Genomic DNA, 27,702 nt, shown 5'->3' on the forward strand with positions numbered 1-27,702 from the left:
GGTGGATTGCCTGAGCTCACAGGTTCCAGACCAGCCTGAGCAAGAGTGAGACTCTGCCTCTAAAAATAGCTGGGTGCTGAGGCAGGTGCCTGTAGTCCCAGCTACTAAGGGAGGTTGAGGCAAGAGAATGGCTTGAGCCCAAGAGATTCAGATTGCTGTGAGCTGTGACGCCATGCACTCTACTGAGGGTGACAAAGTGAGACTCTGCCTCAAAAAAAAAAAAATCTTTTCCCAGTACCAGGCTGTTTTCATTTGGAAGATTCCCAATCCTCTTGCCCTAGTCCACATGAGACAAGGTTTGTTTGCTCAGCCCCAGGGACGTAGCTCTGTGACTTGTACTTGAGCCAGTCAGCATAATCCATCCATCTCCTCTAACCATCATGAGAGGTTCAGGGATGGGCTGCTGACAGTTGAGACTCAATCCAGGACTTTGTTTGGAGTTTTTGCAAGAGTGGACTTGCTGTGTCTAACTGGCCTTGGGCCCTGGAAGCACGAAGGTTGGAACTCTTCCCACCAGCTTGCTCCCTGAATGGACCAGACATGACCTAGCCTGGAGCTTCCTGGCCCTTAGTAATGTTACCTGAGCCTGCTCAAGCTGCGCCTGAGGCTTTCTGCCCCTGTGCTTTTCCTTACTGTGGGTCAGTAGAGTCCCTTTTCCGCTGAGCCTGTTTGGGCTGGGAGCTCTGTCACTTGCAGTGATGGCCGAGCTGATGGCTAAGCAGACTTTGTGGTTAGGGAGTCAGGGCTTCTAAGACTTGCTCAGGAAGGGGTGGACTGATTCTAGCCAAATTCATGTGTGGATCAGGCTCTGTAGGTTTGCTTGTATTCCCAGCGGGTTGGGAGGCTGGAGTGGGAGAATGGCGTTTGAGATGGGCGTGGGCAGCACAGTGAACCCTGTCTCTACAAAAAATCTAAAACTTGGGCGGCGCCTGTGGCTCAGTCAGTAAGGCGCAGGCCCCATATACTGAGGGTGGCGGGTTCAAACCTGGCCCCGGCCAAACTGCAACCAAAAAATAGCCGGGCGTTGTGGCGGGCACCTGTAGTCCCAGCTGCTCGGGAGGCTGAGGCAAGAGAATCGCGTAAGCCCAAGAGTTGGAGGTTGCTGTGAGCCATGTGACGCCAGGGCACTCTACCTGAGGGCGGTACAGTGAGACTCTGTCTCTACAAAAAAAAAAAAAAAAAAGTGTAAAACTTAGCCAGGCATGGGGGCCCACACCTCTATTCTTAGCTACTTTGAGCAGCATTGCTCAAGCGCCTGAATTTGAGGTTACCGAGGTATGATCGTGCCACTCTAATCCAGCCTGGGTGACTGTGAGAGGAGGTCTCTAAAAGGAAAAATAATTTATTTCTCTGAACCTCAGTTTTCTCTATAGAAAGTGAGGATAGGCCAGGTGCGGTGGCTCACGCCTGTAATCCTACCACTCTGGGAGGCTGAGGCGGGTGGATAGCTCGAGTTCACAGGTTCGAGAGCAGTCTGAGCAAAAAGAGAGACCCTGTCTCTACTAAAAATAGAAAAACTGAGGCAAGAGGATCGCTTTAGCCCAAGAATTGGAGGTTGCTGTGAGCTATGACAGCACAGCATTCTGTCCAGGGCAACAGTTTGAGATTCTTGTCTAAAAAAAAAAAAGGGGGGGGGGGCAGCGCCTGTGGCTCATTTGGTAGGGCGCCGGCCCCATATACCGAGGGTGGCGGGTTCAAACCCAGCCCGGCCAAACTGCAACCAAAAAAAAATAGCCAGGCGTTGTGGCAGGTGCCTGTGGTCCCAGCTACTTGGGAGGCTGAGGCAAGAGAATCGCGTAAGCCCAGGAGTTGGAGGTTGCTGTGAGCTGTGTGACACCACGGCACTCTACCTGAGGGCGGTACAGTGAGACTCTGTCTCTACAAAAAGAAAAAGAAGAAGGAAAGTGAGGATAATACGTGGCATACCACTTAGACAACAGAAAATTGGTAAGAATGTCTAGTACTTCGTACTTCAGGGCTGTCCTCCGATGTGATGGTCCTGTTTTATCCTGTCCACCTGTGGATTTTCATATTTCTCAATCCTTAGACTGACCTAACCCACACGGAGGGGTTTCCTGCTTTTGGGAGACTTCAGAGGAAGGAGCTTCATATTCCAGAGCTCAGGAGGCCTTACATGAGTATCTGCCCTCACTGCATCAATAACTTTCAGAGTTAGAATAGTAAGCTTCCTTTCTTTCTGCTGTGTGGATTTCACAAATAGGGTGTTTGGACTTGGACTTTTTTTTTTTTTTTTGCAGTTTGGTCGGGGCTGAGTTTCAACCCACCACCCTCAGTTTATGGGGCTGGTGCCCGACTCACTGAGCCACAGGTGCCACCCTGGACTTGGACTTTTAAAGATCCATTCTGGGGCGGCGCCTGTGGCTCAGTGAGCAGGGCGCCAGCCCCATATACCGAGGGTGGCGGGTTCAAACCCAGCCCCGGCCAAACTGCAACAAAAAAATAGCTGGGCGTTGTGGCGGGCGCCTGTAGTCCCAGGTGCTGGGGAGGCTGAGGCAAGAGAATCGCCTAAGCCCAGGAGTTGGAGGTTGCTGTGAGCTGTGTGACGCCACGGCACTCTACCGAGGGCCATAAAGTGAAACTCTGTCTCTACAAAAAAAAAAAAAAAAAAAAAGATCCATTCTGATCCTTCCAAGGTTGCTTTCTCTAAAATCTACTAGAAGCCTGGCGTAGTGGCTCACGCCTGTAATCCTAGCACTCTAGGAGGCGAGGTGGGTGAATTTCTTGAGCTGAGGAGTTGGAGACAAGCCCAAGCAAGAGTGAGACCCTTTCTCCACTAAAAACAGAAAAAAATTAGCTGGATGTAGTGGTGCAAGCCTGTAGTCTCAGCTACTCAAGAGGCAGAGGCAAAAAGATTGCTCAAGCCCAAGAGGTTACTGTGAGCTAGGATGACACCATGACACTTTACCAGGGCAACAGAGTAAGACTCTGTCTCAAAAATAAATAAAATAAAATAAAATAAAATCTACTAGCTGCGTTTATAGTTACCAGTATAAGGAAAGAAAAAGCTGTATGTTCAAATAGCTATTAATAAATTTTCCAGAATGAAGGAAAGGCCTCCTAGAAACACTGCAATAAAGGAAACCAAGCCGGCAAAGTGCAAACCGTTCATTTTATTCCATTCCCAACATGGATGTGAATGTACTGGTTCATTTGATATATAAAATAGTACCTTTTCAAAATCATCTCAGAGAATAGACATTTATACACTATCGCTGAAAATCCTACTCTTTAACCCACTGACAGACCACCCTAACACTTGTTTTCCAAAGGCACTGGTGATGATTTTCAGTTTCCATATTGCAAAGAACAAAGAAATCATCTTGGAACAGGAGTGAACTTTGATCAGAATAATCCAGAAGAGACATGTCTCCTTTTTTTCTTTCTAGAGACAGAGTCTCACTTTGTTGCCCTTGGTAGAGTGCCGTTGTGTCACAGTTCACAGCAACCTCCAGGTCTTGGGCTTAGGTGATTCTCTTGCCTCAGCCTCCCCAGTAGCTGGGACTACAGGTGCCCCCCACAACGCCCAGCTATTTTGTTGTTGTTGCAATTTGGCTGGGGCTGGGTTTGAACCTGCCACCCTCAGTATATGGGGCCAGAGCACTACTCACTGAACCACAGGCGCTGCCCAGAGACATGTCTCCTTTACAGACTCACAGATTGCTTGATCCTTAGAGGTGCTTACATAGTACACCAAATAATACAAAGTTTTCCTGATCACAATGGAACTTTTTCCTCACTTACAATCTACTATACTCAGCAAAGTCAGTGCTAGATAATAAAGAAAATGAATCCAAGAGCTCTAACTGCCTTAAATTGTTTTACTGGTATACTCAACCATGAAATATAATCTTTATCTTCAGAACTGAGGGCTGGAATGCAGGAAAACGAGCTTTGGTGGACATAAAGCTGTTAAGACCTGGGTGTGGTGTCCTGGTACATTAATTCTGAAAGCCAGACCAGAGACACTAAGAATAACAAACAGGTTCAGATTTGTTTTTCAGAAAATCTGTGTTTAAAAAAAAAAGAAAATTTGTGCTGCTTGAACTTGGATTTTATTTCTTTTTTTTCTTTTTCTTTTTTAGAGACAGAATCTCACTTTGTCGCCCTTGGTAGAGTGCTATGACGTCACAGCTCACAGCAACCTCCAGCTTTTGGGCTTAGGTGATTCTCTTGCCTCAGCCTCCCGAGTAGCTGGGACTACAGGCGCCCGCCACAAGGCCTGGCTGTTTTTTTGCTGCAGTTTGGCTGAGGCCAGGTTCGAACCCACCACCCTCAGTTATCTGGGGCCGGCGCCCTACTCACTGAGACAGGCACAACCTGAACTTGGATTTTCAATTCAGTCCATGAATTATTAAGATCTTTGCACTGCCCCCTTTTCATGTTCTTCTGAGTGATTTAACTGCTTTTTAGTGTCAAACTCTCAAAGAGGAGGTGAAATTATAATCTGTTGGATTATAATTGGAAAAGCCTAAAGAAAATTGGAAAGCTGTTGAAGTCAATGAATAAAGTAAGATTTGGGTATAATTGTGGGCTTCAATTATGAAAGCCCACTGTTTCTTTGCAGGCGGAGTTCAAAGCTGTCATTTTGTTTTGTTTTTAATTCTTTAGGAGACGAGAGAAAATGACTAAATAGAACATAAGAGAAGCTTTTCAGAATGAAATTCAAATTTATCTAAAAACCAGGAATCTCCTTCTCCCAGTTAGTCTGGTCCCTGGACAACTGAATCCCCTGTTCTTTGAGCCCCTTGGCACTCTCCTGCTCACCGACACTATTTCACCGCGTACCCATAGATATGAGGGCGCACTAACTTCCAGGACAGCGGGGCCTGAATGTGCTGGAGCTTCAGCTTAGAGAAGCTGGCCCGCTCCAGCGACTTCCAGCTCTCTCTGGTCAGGTTGCACCCATCAAACAGAAGGTACCAGAGAGGATCCAGGACCTGTTGCCAGAAGGAATTCCAGGTGGATGGCTCAGCTGCCACGTGCTCCATGAAATAAAAAGCCCCTCCCTGAGAAAGAACAACGACATGTCAACAAACATTTTAGTTTTGGTAAAACAGAATTTTTTTTTTTTAAGAGTCTCGGGCGGTGCCTGTGGCTCAAGGAGTAGGGTGCTGGTCCTATATGCCGGAGGTGGAGGGTTCAAACCCAGCCCCGGCCAAAAACCACAAAAAAAATAAAAGAGTCTCACTTTGTCACCCACGGTAGAGTGATGTGGTGTCACAGCTCACAGTAACCTCCAGCTCTTGGGCTTAGGCGATTCTCTTGCCTCAGCCTCCCAAGTAGCTGGGACTACAGGTGCCTGCCACAATGCATGGCTATTTTTTTTTTTTTTTTGGTTGCAGTTTGGCTGGGGCCGGGTTCGAACCCACCACCCCCATTATATGGGGCCAGCGCTCTACTCACTGAGCCACAGGCACTGCCTGGTAAAACAGATTTTTAAGATAATTGCAGCTTCACATGTCAGTGGTCCAGAGGCCAACTTCAGGAGAACATGTGGATACATGATACCATATTGGTTAATAGTTTCACCTTTCTGGGAGGCCGAGGCAAGTGGATTGAGCTCAGGAGTTTGAGACCAGCCTGAGGTAGAGCGAGATCCATCCAGAAAACTAGCCAGGCGTTGTGGTAGGTGTCTGTAGTCTCAGCTACTTGAGAGTCTGAGGCAAGAGGATCGCTTGAGCCCAAGAGTTTGAAGTTGCTGTGAGCTATAATGAGGCCAGGGCACTCTACCCAGGGCAACAAAGTGAGAGTATATCTCCAAAAGAGAAATAAAAAGCATCTTCTGTCAAATTTTATACAGAGCTGCCAATCTGAAGCAATTAGCACCTATTTTCTGATCATAAAGAGAATACATAATAGCTAAAATGTAAAGCATTTGCTGCCTGCCAAGTGCTGGCCTAAATGCTTATCACACGGGGACTCACTTAATCCTCACCACAGTGTCACTTGTTATATACAGACTGAGCATCCCTACACTCAGACTCCAGCACGCTCCAACATCTGAAACCTCATGAGTGCCAACATCCTGCTCAGAGGAAACGCTGATTGAAACATTTCAGGGTTTGGGATTTTTAGATTAGGGGTGCTGAATCCATATGTGTTCCAAAATCCAGAAAAATCTGAAATGCAAACCACTTCAGTTCCAAGCATTTTGGGTAAGAAGTACTAAACCTGTAATATTGTCATCATCTCTGTTTGTACACGTGTGGTATCAGAGTCACAGGGAAAATAAGTAACTTGCTGTAGGTCACACAGCTCACAAATGTCAAAAGCAGGCTTGGAGCCCAGGCAGTGTAGGTCCAGAGCCTAGCAATTCTGCATCAGGAATATGTTTATTTTAGAAAGTACAAAAACATCTAAAAGGAGAAGGAATTAACCACCATCCATCACCGAGGGATAACTACTGTGAAGGTGTTTTGTGTAGATGAGTTTGTATTTCTTTTTCTGTAGGATAGTAATATACGTTCTCCTTTACTTTTTTTTTGAGACAGAGTCTCACTGTGTCGCCCTCAGTAGAGTGCTGTAGCATCACAGCTCACAGCAACCTCAAACTCTTGGGTTTAAGTGATTCTCTTGCCTCAGCCTCCCAAGTAGCTGGGACTACGGGTGCCCACCACAGCACCTGGCTATTTAATTTTGTTGCAGTTGTCATTGTTGTTTAGCAGGCTGGGGCCAGGTTTGATTCCACCAGCCTCAGTGTATGTGGCCAGCACCTTAACCACTGAGCTACGGGTGCTGAGCCTATTCTGTGCCTTTTAAAAGGCATTGGTATAGCTCAGTGCCCGTGGTTACGGTGCCAGCCACATACACTAAGGGTATCGTGTTTGAACCTGGCCCGGGACAGCTAAACAGTGACAACTGCAAAAAAAAAAAAAAAAATAGCCAGACATTGTGGCGGGCGCCTGTAGTCCCAGCTACTTAGGAGACTGAGGCAAGAGAATCACTTAAGCCCAAGAGTTGAAGGTTGCTGTGAGCTGTGATGCCACAGCACTCTACTGAGGGTGACATAGTGAGACTCAGTCTCAAAGAACAAAAAAGGCTTTGCTATATGCTGCCCTTTGGAAAAGTTATGTCACACCTGTAGTAGCAATGGATGTCAGTGCTCGTTTCCAATAAACCCTCATCCATACCAGAATATTTACATAATGTTTATATATATATTTTTTGGAGACACAGTGTCACTCTATCATCCTGGGTAGAGTGCCCTGGCATCATCATAGCTCACAGTAACTTCAAATTCTTAGGCTCAGGCAATCCTCTTGCCTCAGCTTCTCTAGTAGCTGGGACTACAGGCACCTGTCACAATCTCTGGCTAGTTTTTCTATTTTTAGTAGAGATGGGCTCTCACTCTTCCTCAGGCTGGTCTGAAAATCCTGAGTTCAAGCAATCCACCTGTCTCAGCCTCCCAGAGTGCTAGGATTATAGGCGTGAGCCACAGCGCCTGGCCCCAGAATATTTTATACTAATGTTTATATTTCCCGTATCATTGCTAAATTGATGGGCAACATTGTATTTCATCTTCAAAAATATGCATATTTTTGGCCAGGCGTGGTAGCTCACGCCTGTAGTCCCAGCGCTGTGGGAGACCGAGGCGGGTGGATTGCCTGAGCTCAGAGGTTCGAGACCAGTATGAGCAGCAGTGAGCCAGAGTAAGACCCCGTCTCTACTAACATTAAAAACAGCCGGACGTTGCGGTGGGCGTCTGTAATCCCAGCTACTGGGGAGGCAATGGGAAAGAGCATCGCCAGAAGAAGAAGAAAATGAACCAAAAGAAAAAGAGTACTTCAAACGAAGAAGAACACACAGCTATGATTTAATAAAAAAAAAAAACAAAAAACAAAAGAATGAACAAGCAAGCTGAAATTAAAAATAAAAAAATGCATATTTTTGGGCGGCGCCTGTGGCTCAGTCGGTAAGGCGCCGGCCCCATATGCCGAGGGTGGCGGGTTCAAACCCAGCCCCGGCCAAACTGCAACAAAAAAATAGCCGGGCGTTGTGGCGGGCGCCTGTAGTCCCAGCTGCTTGGGAGGCTGAGGCAAGAGAATCGCGTAAGCCCAGGAGTTGGAGGTTGCTGTGAGCCGTGTGACGCCACGGCACTCTACCCGAGGGCGGTACAGTGAGACTCTGTCTCTACAAAAAAAAAAAAAAGCATATTTTTAATATTCTCAGTGGACATAACATGTTTTATTCAATCTTACTGGCTATTTGCTCTCTTCTTTTCTGACGGGTCTATTGGTAACTGTCAGTTTTCTCACAGGAGAGCTGCGTTTTCTTAGTATTCGTGGGGGCTTTTACAGTAGTAAGACTGTACTGCCTGGGTTTTCCCCAGTTTGTTGTTTGCCTTTTAATTACATTGTTTCATTAATAAAACCATGTTTCTTTTTTCTTTTTCTTAAGCCTTTTTTTTTTTTTTTTTGTGATTTTTGGCCGGGGCTGCGTTTGAACCCACCACCTCCGGCATACAGGACCAGCGCCCTACTCCTTGAGCCACAGGCAAATTGTTCTTAGCGACTTGGTCAACCTGTGGGAGAATCCAGCAGGGGAACGAATTCACACCACGCACATCTAGAGACTAAATAGCTGGGTTTTATGCTTCTGTACCATTTTCACAATTACGCACATTATGTGATGAATGGAAGTCCTGATTTGTCTGAAAGCATTACTGAATTCATGGTAACATTTGGTCATTACTGTTTGATTCAGTGACTAGAGGCTAAGTGTAAATGACTATGATACAGGAGTTAGCCACTGCCACTTCCTCTGGGGACAGTCCTGCAAGTACGGGCTCAGTAGATGTCACTACACATCACTGGGGGGTCTTCTGAAGTAGGGAGAGAGGGACCTGACAATCCCTTTGGTTTTTGATGAGCTTTGTACTTCTGTGCATGGCTGCAGGATAAATTCCTAATGGACAAGAGTATGTGTACTGTTTTTTTTTTTTTGAGACAGAGTCTCACTTTGTCGCCCGTGGCATCACAGCTCACAGCAACCTCAAACTCCTGGGCTTAAGCGATTCTCTTGCCTCAGCTTCCCGAGTAGCTGGGACCACAGGCGCCCACCACAATGCCCCGCTATTTTTTTTGAGACGAGGTGTCGCTCTGGCTCAGGCTGGTCTCGAACTTGTGAGCTCAGGCAATACACCCTCCCAGACTGCTAGGATTACAGGCGTGAGCCACTGCAGCCAGCCAAGAGTATGTGCACTTGAAACTTTCAATATTATTAAATTATCCTCCAAAGAGGACACTTCTCCCAATGTGGCTGAGGGTGTTCAGTCCACAAAAGCTACCCCATACCACAGCGGCCTTCATGAAAACTAACAATCCTTCATTGGAAATCTATTCCTTCTTCCCCTCCTCTGGGTTTAAAATCTACTGCCAGTTTCCTCTGGCGTTTTATAAGCCCAGTGTAATTACACCCTAGGAGGGGGATCCAGCAACTTCTAGAAAGAAAGTAGAATCTGTGGGTGGAGCTTGGTTGTAGGTCACCGGAAGGCCACTGCCAGGGCCCCTTTATCTTAACGTTGCTCTCTCACCCCTCCTGCTCCCAAGCTGTCACGCCCACTTTTTAAAAAAGGAAGTGAAAGTATACAATTGTAAAGTGTGTCTGAAAAAAATTGAATAAATAAAACGTAACAAATAAAGACAAATAATAGGACATGGTTACCTGGTCACAATCAACAAGAATTCTGGGCTGAGGCCCTCAAATCCTTACTGGCAGGATTATTTTAAGTCACTTTTTGGGGCCAGCCATCTTTTCAAAGTCTCTCACACTATATTGGTAAAATTACTACTATCTTAACTTTCTTTAGCTCGGTAATTGTAAGTTTGAGCATTTTTATCACTTAATAGGGTATTTTAGTTTACATTTCTGTTTCTGCTCTTTATTTTTCTCTTTTTTTACTTTCTGATTAAAAAAAAATTATTATATGTGCTGCCAAAGCGAGCACATAAAAAGTATGATTGCTCTTGTTGATTCATAATGTCTTTAACATAAGGGAAGTTAACCTTTTGTCTACCATCCCCGGAAAATAATTTTTCCAAGTTTGCTTTTGTGCTTTATAGGACTTTTCTCTCTAACAGCAGTTTAAAATTTTTATATATTCAGAATTATCAATCATTTCTCTTATCGTTTCTCTTAAGATTTTTTTTTAAATTTCACAGTGTGTTCTCCAGTCGTTTACTTTTTATGATCATCTGTTTGATCCAAATAAAATTAATAGGACTGCCCTTGTGATACTAGCTGCATCTAAATAGTCCTCCCCACACCCTGCACTCACCGGCTTGAGCACTCTGCACACTTCTCGGAGAATCTGTCCCTGATTTTGCACTGAGCACAAGACCAGGGTACAGACCACCACGTCCATAGAGCCATCGGCCACCTGGTGCATGTTCTCCCCAGAAGCCACCACAAAACGCTCAAATTGCAGATGTCGGTTCTCAGCAATGCTCTTGATCAAAAACTTCTCAAAGTTGGGATTGGGGTCAACACAGGTCACTCTGCACCCAGACGGGTAGAACTTGAAGTTGGCCCCAGTGCCACAGCCCACCTCCAGCAGGGACAGCTTCCCAGAGGGGCCCACAAACTCCTGCAGGTTGCCGAAGAGCTCCCTCTTCTTGCTTGCCATTTGTTTGTTGTATGTCACAGTGAAACTCGCCAAGAAATAGGGAAACCATTTTTTGCATATCCAGCTCCACAAGCCCAGAAAGTTCATCAAGAACACGGGAAATCCCAGGATGTAGACGGCCAGCCGGAGAATGAAGATGGTAAGCGCCATCGCTCAGAAGAGAGGAAAAAACAGACCCACACTTAGAGAGCCCTGTGTCCTTAACTGCAAGACACAGGCTTCTGGCCACGCTCGGGAGCCAATCAGCTGCAGAGAAGAGAAGAACTGGCTGTTCTGAAAAGACGCAGCTCAAGTCACTGGCAAGTTGCCCGTTTTGCCTAATTAATAGTCACTTGGCAGAAGCTGACTCTGCTTAGTTTTCATGAAGTAGAATGAGAGGGTTCTCAGTTTTTCTTTAGAAGTAAAGTCGATTGCAATCCTGTCCTCCCCCTTTCTGGGTTTGGAGACTAGTGCTAGTGTCAGGCGGGAGCTCAGCGCACCGACACCCTTTTAAGATCAGCCAGCAACTTCCACCAAAAAAAAAAAAAAATCTGCGTGTGGAGCCTGGTTAAACAAAACCTGAAGACCACTGCCAAGGCGCCTATATCACAACACATTCCTCCCTCACTCCATCGCCTTCTTTTCCCAAACTCCCAAGCTCTCTTTTCTGAAAAGGAAGTGAAAGGGCATTCCTGCCTGGCCGCTGTCAACAAGAATTCCCGAGTTTCCATTCTGGGCGAGGCTCTCATGTGTTCCAAGCTCAGCAGCAGGATTATTTTTAAGGCATTGTTTTGGGTCACCCATCTTGTAAAGGGCAGGTCTCAATCTTCAAATTGTGCCAGACTACAATATTACTGAGCTATTTTACATAAAAAGAGCCTCCAGAATTTGGAAGCCTAAAGGATTCAGGAAATAGTTTAAAGCATCCACCTGCTTTTAACAAGATAGCCAGAGCTTTAGAAGCTTGAGGAAATACAGAAGTTGAAAATAAAATAACACTCACTATTTTATTATTTTAATTTAATTTATTTTTCAAGATGGAATCTCATGGGTAGAGGGTCATGACATAATAGCTCACAGCAACCTCCAAATCTTGGGTTCAAGCAATTCTCTTGACTCAGCCTCCCAAGTAGCTGGGACTACAGGCCCCCACCACAATGCCTGGCTATTTTTAGAGACAGGGTCTCATTCTGGCTCAGGTTGCTCTCAACTCCACGACTTGCCCTGCTTTATTTCTTTTGTGACTCTGTCTCTCTCTTTCTATCTCTCCTGTTTTTTTGTATTTATTTTTACTTTTGTACTTATATTTTTTTGGTTTTCCTTAGGGAAACACCCTTAATGTTGTTACTGAAATGTTTTCAAAATTGTGAAAACAAAATGGAATTCTAGAATTCTTAGCCAGGACAGTCACTGGATCATAAAGCCTGCTCTAGAGAGATGAAATTGAATATTCAAATCAATTAATAAAATACTTAATGTTCAAAAAATCTCCACAAAACCAATGCACTGCACTGATACATGACAAGAGAAATGGACCTCACAGATTAAAAGAAAAAAATAGTGTATACTGTAGTATTACATTTACACGAAGTTCAAAGACAGGCAAAACTGAAGTAGTGATAGAGGTAATTGGCAGTTATGGACTGGGAGGGTAACAAAGGAGCCTTCTGAGATACTAGAAATGTCCTGTATCTTTGTAAGCTGTACAAAGATCATGCACTTTATTTATATAAATTTACCTTAATATAAAAGAAAAGGAAAAAATGTAATAGGACTGTTTAAGAAAAAAGATAAAAGGCAGCACCTGTGGCTCAAAGGGGTAGGGCGCTGGCCCCATATGCTGGAGGTGGTGGGTTCAAGCCCAGCCCCAGCCAAAAACTGCAAAAAAAAAAAAAAAAGAAAAAAGATAAAGGATGTATATGGATAAAATTAGGAATAAAAAAATGCAACATATGTACAGATACAACAGAAATGTTTTTTTTTTTTTTTTTTGTAGAGACAGAGTCTCACTTTATGGCCCTCGGTAGAGTGCCGTGGCCTCACACAGCTCACAGCAACCTCCAACTCCTGGGCTTACGCGATTCTCTTGCCTCAGCCTCCCGAGTAGCTGGGACTACAGGCACCCGCCACAACGCCTGGCTATTTTTTTGTTGTTGCAGTTTTGGCCAGGGCCGGGTTTGAACCCGCCACCCTCGGCATATGGGGCCGGCGCCCTACTCACTGAGCCACAGGCGCCGCCCCATACAACAGAAATGTTAATTACCCTAAGAGAATGCTACCTGCAACTTGTACGCTAACATTAATACCCTCGAAGATGTGGATGAACTGAATAATTTTCTGCAAAATAGAAAATACCAATAATGCTTCAAGAAGACAAAGAAAATCTGATTAGACTACTAACTGCTAAATAAGCCAGATTAGGGGACAGGCTTGGAGTTCACACCTATAATCCTAGCACTCTGGGAGTCCAAAGCAGGAGGATCATTTGAGCTCAGGAGTTTCAGACCAGCTTGAGCAAGAGCAAAACCCCATCTCTACAGAAAAATAGAAAAAATTTTCCAGGCATGATGGCATTCACCTGTAGTCTCAGATACTGAGGAGGCTGAGAAAATAGCAAGTATCACTTCAGCCTAAGAGCTGGAGGTTACAGTCAGTATAATGATACCATTGCATTCTAGCCAGGGTGACAAAGCCAGATTGTTTCAAAAAAAGCTAAATTGGCAGTAAAAATTCTCTCCTTCAAAAGCAATAGTCCTGGCGGCACCAGTGGCTCAAGGAGTAGGGCACTGGCCCTATTTACCGGAGGTGGTGGGTTCAAGCCCAGCCCTGGCCAAAAACTGCAACAAAAAAAAAAGCAATAGTCATACATGACTTTATGAAGAAATTTTTACCAAACCTACAATCTCTTTTATTTAAACAGTTCTAGAAAATAGGAAATTAACTCACTTTATAAAGCTACTAATATTAGGACAGATAGAAATATTAGGTCATGGCTCGGCGCCTGTGGCTCAAGCGGCTAAGGCGCCAGCCACATACACTTGAGCTGGCGGGTTCAAATCCAGCCAGGGCTTGCCAAACAACAATGACAGCTGCAACCAAAAAAATAGCCGGGCGTTGTGGTGGGCGCCTGTAGTCCCAGCTACTTGGGAGGCGGAGGCAGGAGAATTGCTTGAGTCCAGGAGTTGGAGGTTGCTGTGAGCTGGGATGCCATAGCACTCTACCCAGGACGACAGCTTGAGGCTCTGTCTCAAAAAAAAAAAGAAAGAAAGAAATATTAGAGCATATAAAAAGAAAATTCACAGGCTAAACTCACTTATGAATAACGACAAAAAGATCTTAAATAAAACGGCATCAGATAAAACTCAGAAGTAAGGGCAGGCTCTGTGGCTCATATCTGTAATCCCAGTACTCTGTGAGGCCAAAGTGGGAAGATCCCTTGAGCTCACGAGTCCCAGACCTGCCTGAAGAAGATCAAGACTTCTCTCTACTAAAAATAGAAAAATTAGCTGGGCGTCATGCAGGTGTCTGTAGTCCCAGCTACTCAGGATGCTGAGGCAAGAGGATTGCTTGAGCCCAGGAGTCTGAGGTGGCTGTGAACTAGGCAAAGGTCACAGCACTCTGGCCTGGGCAACAGGGTGAGGCTCTGTCTCAAACAAAACAAAACAAAACAAAACAAAGACCCTCAGAAGTATATTTTAAAATGTATCTTATCCTTAGAATGTCAAGACGCTTCCACATTCAAAATCTTTCAATATAACATTTACCCATCCTGGGAGGAAAGCCATATAACTATCTCAATAGATAAGGAAAAGGAGTTGGTAAAAATTCACCAACATTTCAGATCAAGGTTGACACGCAGATGGCAACCGCATACTTCTATCTTCTTTGCACCTGAGTACCAAGCCTTTGATTCAGATGGCTCACCCTAAATTCAAATTCTCTGAAACCAAGCCCATTTTACTCATCTTTCCACTGATTTTCTTAGGCTTATTAATAACACGATCATTTTCCCAGTCATGGAGATCTACATTTTTTGTAAAATTTTTAGTTATGGTAAAATATTTGTAACATAAAATTCACCCTCTGACTCACTTTTCAGTTTATGATTTAGCCATATTGAGCACATTTGCATTGTTACGCAACTGATCTCGGGTTTTATCTTGCCAACTTGAAACTCTGCCCCTTGAAGAGCAGCTCTCCACTTCTTCCCCTCTTTAGCCCATGGCAACGGCCATTCCACTCTTTGATTCTATAAATTTAACTAGTATTTTAGATACCTCTTATAAGTGGAATCATGGTGATTTCCTTCTGTGATTGGCTTGTTTTATCTAGCATAAGGACATCAAGTTTTATCCATATTGTTGTATTGTATATGGCAGAATTTCCAAATAAAAAAAAACAGTTTCAATCTGTTCCCAGGCTAAGATGCCATGCAGTCAGCCTCAGATTCCTGGGTCAAATGATTCTCTTGCCTCAGCCTGACAAGTAGCTGGGACCACTGGTGTGCACCACCATGCCCACCTGATTCTCTTCCTGTTTTAGTAGAGACCAGGTCTTGCTCTTGCTCAGGCTACTCTTGAACTCCTGAAGACAAGGGATCCTCCTGCCTTGGCCTCCCAGAGTGCTAGGATTGCAGACATGAGCCACCAGATGGCAAACTTCCTGTTTTAAGACTAAATGGGGCTCGGCCCCTATAGCTTAATGGTCAGGGCACTAGCCACATAACACTGGGTCTGGCAGATATGAACCCAGCCCAGGCCTGCTCAAACAACAATGTCAACAACAACAACAAAAATAGCCAGGCATTGTGGCAAGTGCCTGTAGTCCCAGGTACTTGGGAAGCTGAGGCAAGAGAATCACTGGAGCCCAGGAGTTTGAGGTGGCTGTGAGCTGTGATGCCATTGCACTCTACTGAGGGCGACATAGTGAAACTCTGTCTTAAAAAAAAAAAAAAAAACTAGGCTCGGCGCCTGTAGCTCAGCAGCTAGCACACCAGCCACATACACCAAGACTGTGGGTTTGAACCAGGCCTGGGCCTGCTAAACAACAATGACAACTGCAACAAAAAAATAGCTGGGCATTGTGACTGGCGCCTATAGTCCCAGCTACTTGGGAGGCTGAGGCAAGAGAATCTCCTAAGCCCAGGAGTTTGAGGTTGCTGTGAACTGTGACACCACTGCACTCTACCCAGGGCGACATGGTGAGGTCTAAAACGGGCACTGCCCCTGACTTTTTCTTTTTATTTTGAGACAGAGTCTCATTCTGTTGTTTCCCAGGCTAGAGTGCCGTGGTTAGCCTAGCTCACTCACAGCAACCTCAAACTCGTGAGCCCCAGCGATCCTCCTGCCTCAGCCTGCCAGAGTGCTAGGATAACTGGTAGGTGCCCCAGGGCCTGGCTCTCAGGCAAGGTTTTCCAAGGCAACATTAAGAAAACATGAAGGCTTTGGAAGCAGTTGTGTTTACTAACTTAAGTCTACCTTCCCAAGGGAGCTCCTGACTCCTACTGTGGCTTGAGAGGGGGTAAGGAGTGGGGAAGCCATCCGAAGAGTTGTCATCCTTGGGGAATGGGCCCTTGGGAGGGGAGTAGCCCTACAGGGGGGAGTCCCGGGCTGAGGCGATGAGAGCCTGCCCAGGGTCACCTGGCTGTGAACCACCCCCCACCCTCCGCACCTGCAGCTCCTACAGAACCTGGCACAGCACAGGCGCCCTGGGGAAACGCTTGACGTCACCGGCCCATGGGCCCATCTGAGTTGGACAGGTGCCTGGAGCACCTGCTCCCTATGCCTGCGGGATACTTCAGGCCCTGTGGCTCCTGTGTGGTTGGGGCAGGGGGCTGAATTCGCTCCACAGCCTTGGGGCCCCTTGAGACCTTGGAGACATCTCTCTCCCCTCCAACTTTAGTTATGTATACCTCAGGACGAAGGTAGAGGATCAGATATGTTTTTTCTTAAAAACCTAATTTTTTTTTTTTTTTTTTTTTAGAGACAGAGTCTCACTTTATGGCCCTCGGTAGAGTGCCGTGGCCTCACACAGCTTACAGCAACCTCTAACTCCTGGGCTTAAGCGATTCTCTTGCCTCAGCCTCCCGAGTAGCTGGGACTACAGGCACCCGCCACAACGCCCGGCTATTTTTTGGTTGCAGTTTGGCCAGGGCTGGGTTTGAACCCGCCACCCTCGGTATATGGGGCCAGCGCCCTACCGACTGAGCCACAGGCGCTGCCCTAAAAACCTAATTTTTAAATAATTTCAGACTTACAGAAAAGTGTCCAGAATAGTACAAAGAACCCTACGTCCAGCATGCAGACTTCCCTTTATTAACACCATTTGTTCTGGGTTTTTCTTTTTGTTTTTTTTTGAGACAGAGTTTCACTTTGTCACCCTCGGTACAGTGCTGTGGCATCACAGCTCACAGCAACCTCAGACTCTAGGGCCCAAGCAATTCTCTTGCCTCAGCCTCCCAAGTAGATGGGACTATAGGCACCCACCACAATGCCCGGCTATTTTTTGGTTTTACTGTTGTTTAGCAGGCCCAGGCCGGGCTTGACCCCACCAGTCTTGGTGTATGTGGCTGCACCCTACTCACTGAGCTACAGGCGCTGAGCCAAAAGAAAAATGTTTTAAAACAATAGACTGTGGTCAGGTGTGGTGGCTCTTGCCTGTAATCCTAGAACTTTAAGAGGTCAAGGTAGGAAGATTGCTTGATCCCAGGAGTTCTAGGTACGCCTGGGCACCACAGTGAGACCCTACCTCTACAAAAAATTAAGAAACATTAGCACTGCATGGTCATGCACTTGTAGTCTCAGCTACTTGGGAGGTCGAGGTAGGAGGACTGCTTGAACCCAGGAGTCTGAGGCTGCAGTGAGCTCTGGTTGTGCCACCGCACTCCAGCCTGAGCAAGGTGAGGCCCTGGCTCTTAAAAATAAAGCCTAAATATAAAAAAAGTAGGTTGTGGTGATAATTGCACAACTCTATAAACACACTCTATAAGCATGCTTTCTATCTCAATAAAGGTATCATTATTTATTTATTTTATTTATTTATTTATTTTTTGCAGTTTTTGGCCAGGGCTGAGTTTGAACCTGCCACCTCCGGCATATGGGACCAGCGCCCTACCCCTTTGAGCCACAGGCGCCACCCTATTATGTTTTTAATTAGTAAAAATCTAATTGAGGTGACCCCCCCCATTAATGTGGTTAGTATCCATTTGGAATATAATTGGATGTTTTTGTTATTTTCCATTATAAAGTTTCACCCTTTTAAAATTTTATTTGATATAAACATGATGTTGTTAAAACATTAAAATGGCCTAAACTCAAAACCATACAAAGGGTATATCAAAAAAAAAAGTGTCTCTCCACTTGCTTCCCTGTTTCTACTGTCTTCCCATCCACCCACTGTAAGTAACCAGTGTCAGTACTTTCCAGCTTATTATTACTAAATATCTGTTTGCGAAAATAAAAGTACATATGTATTTTTTTATTTATCTCCAAAAATATATTTTTTAGATGCAGAATCTCACCATGTTGCTCAGGCCTCACTTGAATCCCTGGGCTCAAGCTTTCCAAGTAGCTGGGACTATGGGCAGGTGTCATCGGGCCCAGCTTACTCTCCTTTATTCTACAGCAGGAACAGGTTTTATTTTTATCTGAATATAGCTCTTTAAGATTTAGTAACATATCCTGGAAGTCACACCCCTGAGCTCCTCTCCTCAGTTTCCTTCCCTCTGTGGCTGCCCCGCAGCTGGGTCGAGCCCTCTCCTGTGTGAGCGGCAGGGCTGGAAACGTGACCACAATGACTGCGACATGAGTAACTTGTGCGTATGTATTTGCATGCCGATGGAGGTATGTTTTCAGGAGAAATTCCTAGATGTGGAATTGCCAGGTCAGAGGTAAATTCAGGTATAGTTTTGTCACATGTTGGCAAATTTCCCCCGAGGGTACCGTGAGTTGGCTGCCCCCCAGCAATATACAGAAGTGTCTTTCTCCACAGCGAGCCCAACAGAACCTGTTGTGAGGATTTGAAATTTTCACCAATGTGGTATGTGAGAAATGACATCTCACAGTACTTGTGATTAGCATTTATACTATTGTGTGTGAAACTGAGTGTTTTCTCATATCATTAAAGGTCAATTTGCATATTTTAAAAAAGTATTTGTTGGGTGGCACCTGTGGCTCAGTGGGTAGGGTGCCAGCCCCACCTACCAAGGGTGATGGGTTTGAACCCGGCCCCGGCCAAACTGCAACAATAACAACAAAAGTACTTGTTAGGTTTTATTATTTTAAGGCTGTCTAGGGTTTGAGAGAGGATTAGCAGATATGTCCAGAGTCATCAGAAAGGATTCTGAGTCATGATCTAGTTAGGGAGGTCTCCTGTCCAGAAATTGAAATGATAATTTTAGCATGACTTGTCAGGGACAAATGTGAATGACACTATAAAATATAGTCGAATTTTCCTCTTGCAAACTAGACTGTAGGGACAGTACTTTGTCCCTTCATGTCCTTTATTCAGTTTCCCCAACACTCTTCTGCCATTCCGGGCTGTTCCCGCCTTGGCCATGTCAGACCAGTCCAAGGCCTCACTGAGGTCTCATTTCTGTGCAAGTCACCCTAGACCCTGGAAAGCGGTGCTGTGTGGAGCATGGTCCTCCCAAGCAGCAGAATGAGGTCTGGAGATTAATACCGAAAGCTGCGCTTTGTCTGGAGGTCACTGACATCTTCAAAGCGCCCCTCCAGACTTGGGATAAGAGCCTTGGACTCCTCAGCAGTTTCTGGCAAAGGTTGGCCAAACAGGTGAACTCCAACTTACTAAGCTTTTTCTGGAGCATTCAGCTCGGAACAGTGGCAATGGTCTGTTTTTGAAATGACTGAAATGAGAAGTGTAGTTTAACATTTTCATGAAGACCTCCCAGAGTTCTTGTTCCTCCTCCGCACTCTCATTTTGGTCCTTTCCATGCTCCAGAAGTGTAGGAATTTCTGAATTCAGAAGTGTTTCCACTGTTTCGAACTCTTTGGGAAAAATGAGCTGTGAGGTGTCGTGTCCTGGCTGGTCGCTCTCACCTGCTGCACCGTGCTGCACCGCTGGCCCTTTTTTTTTTTAGACACAGTCTCACTCTATGGTCTGGGCTAGAGTGCAGTAGCGTCTTAGCTCACAGCAACCTCAAAGTCTTGGGCTCCAGTGATCCTCCTACCTCAGCCTCCTGAGTAGCTGGGACTACAGGTATCCACCACAACACCTACCTGAATTTTTTCTATTTTTCCTAGAGATGGCGTCTCACTCTTGCTCAGGCTGGTCTTGAATTCCTGAGTTCATGAGATCCACCACCACCCCTTAGTCTCCCAGAGGAGATTATGGGAGGATGATGAGAACTAGGATTATGAGAGCTATTGAGCCCAGCCTAGGGTCAGATACACCTTAAAGATTGAGAAGGATGGGCGGCGCCTGTGGCTCAGTGAGTAGGGCGCCGGCCCCATATGCTGAGGGTGGTGGGTTCAAACCCAGCCCCGGCCAAACTGCAACAAAAAAACAGCCGGGCGTTGTGGCGGGCGCCTGTAGTCCCAGCTACTCGGGAGGCTGAGGCAAGAGAATTGCGGAAGCCAAAAGTTAGAGGTTGCTGTGAGCCGTGTGACGCCACGGCACTCTACCCAAGGGTGGTACAATGAGACTCTGTCTCTACAAAAAAAAAAAAAAAAAAAAAGATTGAGAAGGACGAGGGCCAGGCACGATGGCTCCAGCACTTGGGAAGCCAAGGCAGGTGGATTGCCTGAGCTCACAGGTTCAAGACCAGCCTGAACCAAAGGGAGACCCTGTCTCTAAAAATAGCTGGACATGTGGCTGCGCCTGTAGTCCCAGCTACTGAGGAAGCTGAGGCAAGACAATCGTTTGAGCCCAAGAGTTTGAGGTTGCTGTGAGCTATGATGCCACGGTATTCTACAGAGGGCAACGAAGTGAGACTTTGTCTCAAAAAAACAAAACAAAACAAAACAAAAAACGACAGAGAGAGAGAAGTATGCAGCCTGAGGTACCACTATTGAGCTTTCTCCTGTTAAGAATGGTACCTTCTGGGCGGTGCCTGTGGCTCAGTGAGCAGGGCGCCAGCCCCATGCTGAGGATGGCGGGTTCAAACCCAGCCCCGGCCAAAATGCAACAAAAAAATAGCTGGGCGTTGTGGCGGGTGCCTGTAGTCCCAGCTGCTCTGGAGGCTGAGGCAGGAGAATCGCCTAAGCCAAGGAGTTGGAGGTTGCTGTGAGCTGTGTGATGCCATGGCACTCTACGGAGGGCCAGAAAGTGAGACTCTTGTCTCTACAAAAAAAAAAAAAAAAAAGAATGGTACCTTCTGGGGCGGCGCCTGTGGCTCAGTCGGTAAGGCGCCGGCCACATATACTGAGGGTGGCAGGTTCAAGCCCGGCCCTGGCTGAACTGCAACCAAAAAATAGCCAGGCGTTGTGGCGGGCGCCTATAGTCCCAGCTACTCGGGAGGCTGAGGCAAGAGAATCACTTAAGCCCAGGAGTTGGAGGTTGCTGTGAGCTGTGTGAGGCCACGGCACTCTACCGAGGGCCATAAAGTGAGACTCTGTCTCTACAAAAAAAAAAAAAAGAATGGTACCTTCTGAATGATGATTTTCCTGGTTGGTATGTCTGTGCCCATGTAGTTCTTTACAGGTTCCCAGGTAGTTTCCTCTGACCCTAAGTTCTGGCACTTTGGCTAACCAGTAGCTCCACCCTTCAACATGGAATTCTTTTTTTTTTTTTTTTTTTGTAGAGACAGAGTCTCACTGTACCACCCTCGGTAGAGTGCCGTGGCGTCACATGGCTCACAGCAACCTCCAGCTCTTGGGCTTCTGTGATTCTCCTGCCTCAGCCTCCCGAGCAGCTGGGACTACAGGCGCCCGCCACAACACCCGGCTATTTTTTTGTTGCAGTTTGGCCGGGGCCGGGTTTGAATCCATCACCCTCGGCATAAGGGGCCGGCGCCCTACTCACTGAGCCACAGGCGCCGCCTTCAACATGGAATTCTTGAGATTCTTTAGTAGCCTGAGCTTTTAGGTAAGTGTTGACATAGTCAGAAGTGAAGCAAACTGAGCAGTTGGCTTCATTGCGTTTGTTGACGTTGGTTTGCTAGGATTCACGACGCTCTCAGCTGCTTGAACAGATAAACATAACTTGCAGTTAGCTAAGTGCTCTGTTTTCCAGAGTGACACCAGAGAGAAGGGCTCGTGTTGGGGCCAAGAGCACAGTGGGAACCCTCAGTGTTTGCTTCACTTTCCTCATGTGTTCAAGTGTGAGAAATGTAGGGTGTCAGAAGAAACCATTCAAATACTACAACACCTGGGAAGGAAAATCTTCCCACGGTTAGAATATAAATATAAGACTTTTTTTTTTTTTTTTTTGCGACAGAGTCTCAAGCTGTTCCCCTGAGTAGTGCCCTGTCGTATCACAGCTGACAGCAACCTCCAACTCTTGGCTTCAGCGATTCTCTTGCCTCAGCCTCCCAAGTAGCTGGGACTATGGCGCCCGCCACAACGCCTGGCTATTTTTTGGTTGTAGTTGTCATTGTTGTTTGGCAGGCCTGGGCCCAGTTTGAACCCGCCAGCTCAGGTGTACGTGGCTGGTGCCCTACCTGCTGAATTACAGGCACTGAGTCAAGACATTTTAATGTGTCTTTTTTTGCTCTCCATTCCCCTAAGTGTTGGGGCCATTGTCACAGGGTCTTAGCAAGGTTTAGGAAGAAGTTGGTGAAATAGTAGCCATCCCTGAATCTGCCCTCCGGCTCTGGTGCCCGGCCCTGCCAGTTCTCTTCCAAGTCCTTGAACATACTGTTTATTCCTTTCACTTGGCTGTGGCACAAGCTGTTGTGTTGAAAGATTCTTTATTCATCCTTTGAAATTGAGCTCAGATGTCATGTCCTCAAAGAAGCCTCCAATCTCCTCCCCCTGGGTGGGTCAGATCGCATCATCCTGGCCCCCTGTGCTTCTTCCTTCTAGACAACGTTAGGCACAATCCTGTGCACCGTGAGGACAAGGACATGTTTCACCCATTCAGGACCCTGAGCCCAGTATCAAGGGCAGAGGACCTTAGGTGCTCAATAAATGTTTGTTGAATTAAATCAACATTATTTTTTTTGAGAGAGTCTCACTATGTTGCCCTCAGTAGAGTGCTGTGGCGTCACAGCTCACAGCAACCTCCAACTCCTGGGCTTACGTGATTCTGTTGCCTCAGCCTCCCGAGTAGCTGGGACTACCGGTACACGCCACAAAGCCTGGCTATTTTTTGGTTGCAGCTGTCATTGTTGTCTAGAAGGCCCGGGCCAGGCTCAAACCCACCAGCTTTGGTGTATGTGGCTGTACCCTACTCACTGAGCTACAGGTGCTGAGCTGAAATCAACATTAATTAAGTGCCAGGTACGTCACTTCATTTACTCCTTGTTGTATTATAACCTCTTACGGATAAGGAAACTGGCAATATAAAAGCACCTTGCCCAAGGTCACACAGCCAACTTCAATGTGAAAGGTTGGGTTTTATTTTGTTTTTATTTTCCTGTTGCATGCAATTAACCCACAGAAGAGCCAGTGTTGACGCACTGTACTGCGTGATGTCCCCTAGGAAAGCAGACAGAGAGGCTGATCAAAGTCCAGTGATGGGCTTATCGTGGGCATTTGCTCCTAGCATCCATCCCAAAATCTTTTCCCAGTACCAGACTGTTTTCATTTAGAAGATTCCCAATCCCCTTGCCTTATTCCATATGAGACAAGGTTTGGGTGTGTTCAGCCCAGGAATGTAGCTCTGTGACTTGTACTTGAGCCAGTCAGCATAATCCATCCATCTCCTCTAACCATCATGAGAGGTTCAGGGATGGGCTGCTGACAGTTGAGACTCAATCCAGGACTGTGGTTGGAGTTTTTGCAAGAGTGGACTTGCTGTGTCTAACTGGGCTTGGGCCCTGGAAGCACAAAGGTTGGAACTCTTCCCACCAGCTTGCTCCCTGAATGGACCAGACAGAGTGGGCAGACATGACCTAGCCTGGAGCTTCCTGGCCCTTAGTAACGTTACCTGAGCCTGCTCAAGCTGCGCCTGAGGCTTTCTGCCCCTGTGCTTTTCCCTACTGTGGGTCAGTAGAGTCCCTTTTCCGCTGAGCCTGTTTGGGCTGGGAGCTCTGTCACTTGCAGTGAAGGGATCCCTACCCAGGAGGGGACCCCACAGACACTGCCCATGTTTTGCCTTTTGTGTGTTTCCTTTTGCAGAGGCTGAAGTCATTTCCCCTGGCTCTTAGAATGACTGTAAACGTGTGTTCTCTGGGCCCAGGGAGGAAAGCAGTGAGAAGATAATATGGCGGCGCTGATGGCCGAGCAGACTTTGTGGTTAGGGAGTCAGGGCTTCTAAGACTTGCTCAGGAAGGGGTGGACTGATTCTAGCCAAATTCATGTGTGGATCAGGCTCTGTAGGTTTGCTTGTATTCCCAGAGGGTTGGGAGGCTGGGGTGGGAAAATGGCATTTGAGATGGGCGTGGGAAACACGGTGAAACCCTGTCTGTACAAAAAATTTAAACATTAGCCAGGAATGATGGCCCACACCCTTATTTCTAGCTATGAAGGATCTCAGGCAGGAGAACTGCTCAAGCCCTTGAGTTTCAGGCTACAGAGGTATGATGGTGCCACTCTACTCCAGCCTGGTGACAAAGGGTGAGCGGGTCCCTAAAACAGAAAATAGCATTATTTATTTATCTGAGCCTCAGTTGCTCCATAGAAAGTGAGGATAATATGTGCCATACCACTTAGACCAGAGGACATGATAAGAATGTGTCTAGTACTTTGTACTTCAGGGCTGATATATATAGTTTTTAAACACTCTTCATAAAGTACATTATAATTCATAAAAAACTTAAAAAGTATAAAGTTACATATGTTCAGAAAAATCACAATGAAAGCTACAATACTGATTTAAATATAGAAAAATATTTTAAGTACTTTTATACCTGACAAGCCAAAATAAATGACTGAGGCAAAAATCTCAATCAATAGAGGTCTATTAAGCCAAACTTTTGAGGACACGCCCATAAAAAACACAAGCCACGGCTGCATCTGTGACTGGTTTTCCTGAAGGTTTTGGGAACTGGGTGTTTAAGGGGAGACGGTATACAGACAGAAAAAGGAGGAGGGATGGGTGGTGAGGCCTAGGAAATATACATTTTACATGAGATAAAATGAATGTAGAGAAGGGGAGTGAAGGAAGAACAATTATGCAGATGTTCCTGAGTGGGGGGAAGAATGATTGATCTTACACCAACAAAAGATGTTTAGGAAGAGAGCTCTGGCAGTGGCATTCTGATCTTTCTAATAGTCCTTTCTCTAAATTCTACTAGCTGTGCTTACAGTTACCAGGCTGCAGAAAGAAAAAGATGCGTGTTCAGATAGCTATGAATAAATTTCCCACCGGGAAGGAAAGTCCTCCCAGAGACACTGCAAGGGAAACCAAGCCGGCAAAGTTTATTTTATTCCATTCCTAACATGAATGTGAACGTATTGGCTCATTTGATATTTAAAATATTATCTTCTCAAAATCACCTCAGAAAATAGAGATTTATACACTATCAAATGAAAATCTTAGTCTTTAACCCATGGACAGACCACCCTAATGCTTGTTTTCAAAGGCACTGGCGATGATTTTCACATGGGTGATGATTTTCACAGTTTCCATGTTGCTAATAACAAACCAATCATCTTGGAACAGGAGTGGAATTTGATCAGAGTAATCCAGAAGAGACATGTCTCCTTTTTTACAGACTCACAGATTGCTTGATCCTTAGAGACGCTTACATAGTACCCCGAATAATACAAGGTTTTCCTAATCACAGTGGAACTTTTTCTTTTGCTTACAATCTATCATACTCAAGTAGCCAGGCATTGTGGCAGGCGCCTGTAGTCCCAGCTACCTGGGAGGCTGAGGCAAGAGAGTCGCTTAAGCCCAAGAGTTTGAGGTTGCTGGGAGCCATGACACCTCAGCAACCTACCTAGGGTGACAGTTTGAGACTCTGTCTCAAAGAAATAAAAACCGATCTACCATACTCAGCTAAGTCTGTGCTAGATTATAAGGAAAATGAATCCAAAAAGATTAAGGGCCTTATATTGTTTTACTGATGTACTGATCTGTGAAGTACAATCTTTATCTTCAGAACTGAGGGCTGGAATGCAGGAAAATGAGCTTTGGTGGAATAGTGGAATGAAAGACATAAAGCTGTTAAGACCTGGGCGTGGTGTCCTGGTACATTAATTCTGAAAGCCAGACCAGTGGCACTAAGAATAATAAATAGGTTCAGATTTGTTTTTCAGAAAATCTGTGCTGTTTGGACTTGGATTTTCTATTCAGGCTGTGAATTATTAAGATCTTTGCACTGCCCCCTTTTCACGTTCTTCTTTTGAGGGATTTAACTGCTTATTAGTGTCAAACTCTCAAAGAGGAGGTGAAATTATAATCTGTTGGGTTACCATTTAAAGAAAATTGGGGCTGGACACTGTGGCTCACACCTATAATCCTAGCACTCTGGGAGGCTGAGGCGGGGGGATTGCTTGAACTCCGGAGTTGGAGACCAGCCTGAGCAGGAACAAGACCCATCTCTAAAAATAGCTGGCATTATGGTGGCCACCTGTAGTCCCAGCTACTCGGGGCTGGGGTAAGAGAATCGCTTCAACCCAAGAATTTGAGGTTGCTGTGTGTTGTGACACCATGGCACTCTAAGGAGGGCGACAAAGTGAGACTCTGTCTCAAAAAAAAGAAAGAAAGAAATCGAAAGAACAAGAAAGAAAGAAAATTGGAAAGCCAATCAATAAAGTAAGATTTGGGTATAATGGTGGGCTTCAATTATGAAAGGCCACTGGTCTTTTGCAGGGGGAGTTCAAAGCTGTCATTTTGTTTGGTTTTTAATTTCTTTAGGAGACAAGAGAAAATTACTAAATAGAACATGAGAGAAGCTTTTCAGAATGAAATTCAAATTTATCTAAAAACCAGGGCCCTTCTTCCAGTTAGTCTGGTTCATGGACAACTGAATCCTTTGTTCTTTGAGCCCCTCAGCACTCTCCTGCTCACTGACACCATTTCACCATGTACCCATAGATATGAGGGCACACTAACTTCCAGCTTACAGGTTCGAGACCAGCCTGAGCCAGAGAGAGACCTCATTTCTAAAAATAGCCTGGTATAGTGGGGGGGCACCTGTAGTCACAGCTACTTGGGAGGCTGAGACGAGAGAATCACTTGAGCCAGGAGTATGAGGTTGCTGTGAGGCCACGGCATGCCCTATGCCAAGGGCAACAAAGTGAGACTCTGTCTCAAAAATAAAATAAAAGTTATAAATCTATGTTTAATAAACCTAAAACACGATTTATAAAATCTTTATTCAGTAATTTCCCATCAACTGAAGGTACTATTTCTTATTTAACTCTTCTCATTTAGTTTCTTTTTAATTTTTCACTGGTATAAATACTGTTACAGGAAACATCCTTCTCCCAAAATCTTAGTGGCTATCTCTATTTTCAAACAAATAACTTGCTGAGAAGTAGAACTTCTGAGTCAGTGTTCTGTGCCTTTTTCAAGGTGTTGGAAAAGTTACATCAAACTCTGGTGGCAATGCACGTCAGTGCCCATTTCCAATAAACCCTCATCCATCCCAGAATATTTTGTATTGATGTTTATATTTTTTCTTTTTTTTTTTGTAGAGACCGAGTCTCACTGTACCGCCCTCGGGTAGAGTGCCGTGGCGTCACACAGCTCACAGCAACCTCTTAACTCTTGGGCTTACGCGATTCTCTTGCCTCAGCCTCCCAAGCAGCTGGGACTACAGGCGCCCGCCACAACGCCCGGCTATTTTTTGGTTGCAGTTTGGCAGGGGCTGGGTTTGAACCCACCACCCTCGGCATATGGGGCTGGCGCCCTACTCACTGAGCCACAGGCGCCGCCCGATGTTTATATTTTTTCTATCATTGCTTATTTAACGGGCAAGATTGTATTTCTTCTTCAAAAATATGCATATCTTTAATATATATATATACACTTTTTTTGAGACAAACACTCACCTTGACGCACTTGGT

At 45.7% G+C, this 27,702-nt stretch overlaps 1 protein-coding gene across 1 annotated transcript; it reads right to left on the reverse strand.

Moving 5' to 3' along the window:
- Positions 1–3,006: 3,006 nt before the first annotated feature.
- On the reverse strand, positions 3,007–11,077 carry LOC128562739 (putative methyltransferase-like protein 7A). The gene is made up of 2 exons (XM_053558028.1): positions 10,298–11,077; positions 3,007–5,027 (listed from the first exon to the last, which is right to left on the reverse strand). Exons 1-2 carry the CDS (start codon positions 10,793–10,795, stop codon positions 4,791–4,793), a joined length of 735 nt encoding a protein of 244 aa, XP_053414003.1. The 5' UTR covers positions 10,796–11,077; the 3' UTR covers positions 3,007–4,790.
- Positions 11,078–27,702: the final 16,625 nt, after the last annotated feature.

This window comes from Nycticebus coucang, chromosome 12 (assembly GCF_027406575.1).
Source record: "Nycticebus coucang isolate mNycCou1 chromosome 12, mNycCou1.pri, whole genome shotgun sequence".
Lineage (NCBI taxonomy): Eukaryota > Metazoa > Chordata > Mammalia > Primates > Lorisidae > Nycticebus > Nycticebus coucang.

What these genes read in the sequence shown, in the direction of transcription:
- LOC128562739 (XM_053558028.1), bottom strand. Translation starts at nt 10,795, where the DNA reads ATGGCGCTTACCATCTTCATTCTCCGGCTGGCCGTCTACATCCTGGGA. An exon ending in TGTGCAGAGTGCTCAAGCCG is followed by an intron (nt 5,028 to 10,297) that starts GTGAGTGCAGGG and finishes GTTCTTTCTCAG; the next exon opens with GGAGGGGCTTTTTATTTCAT.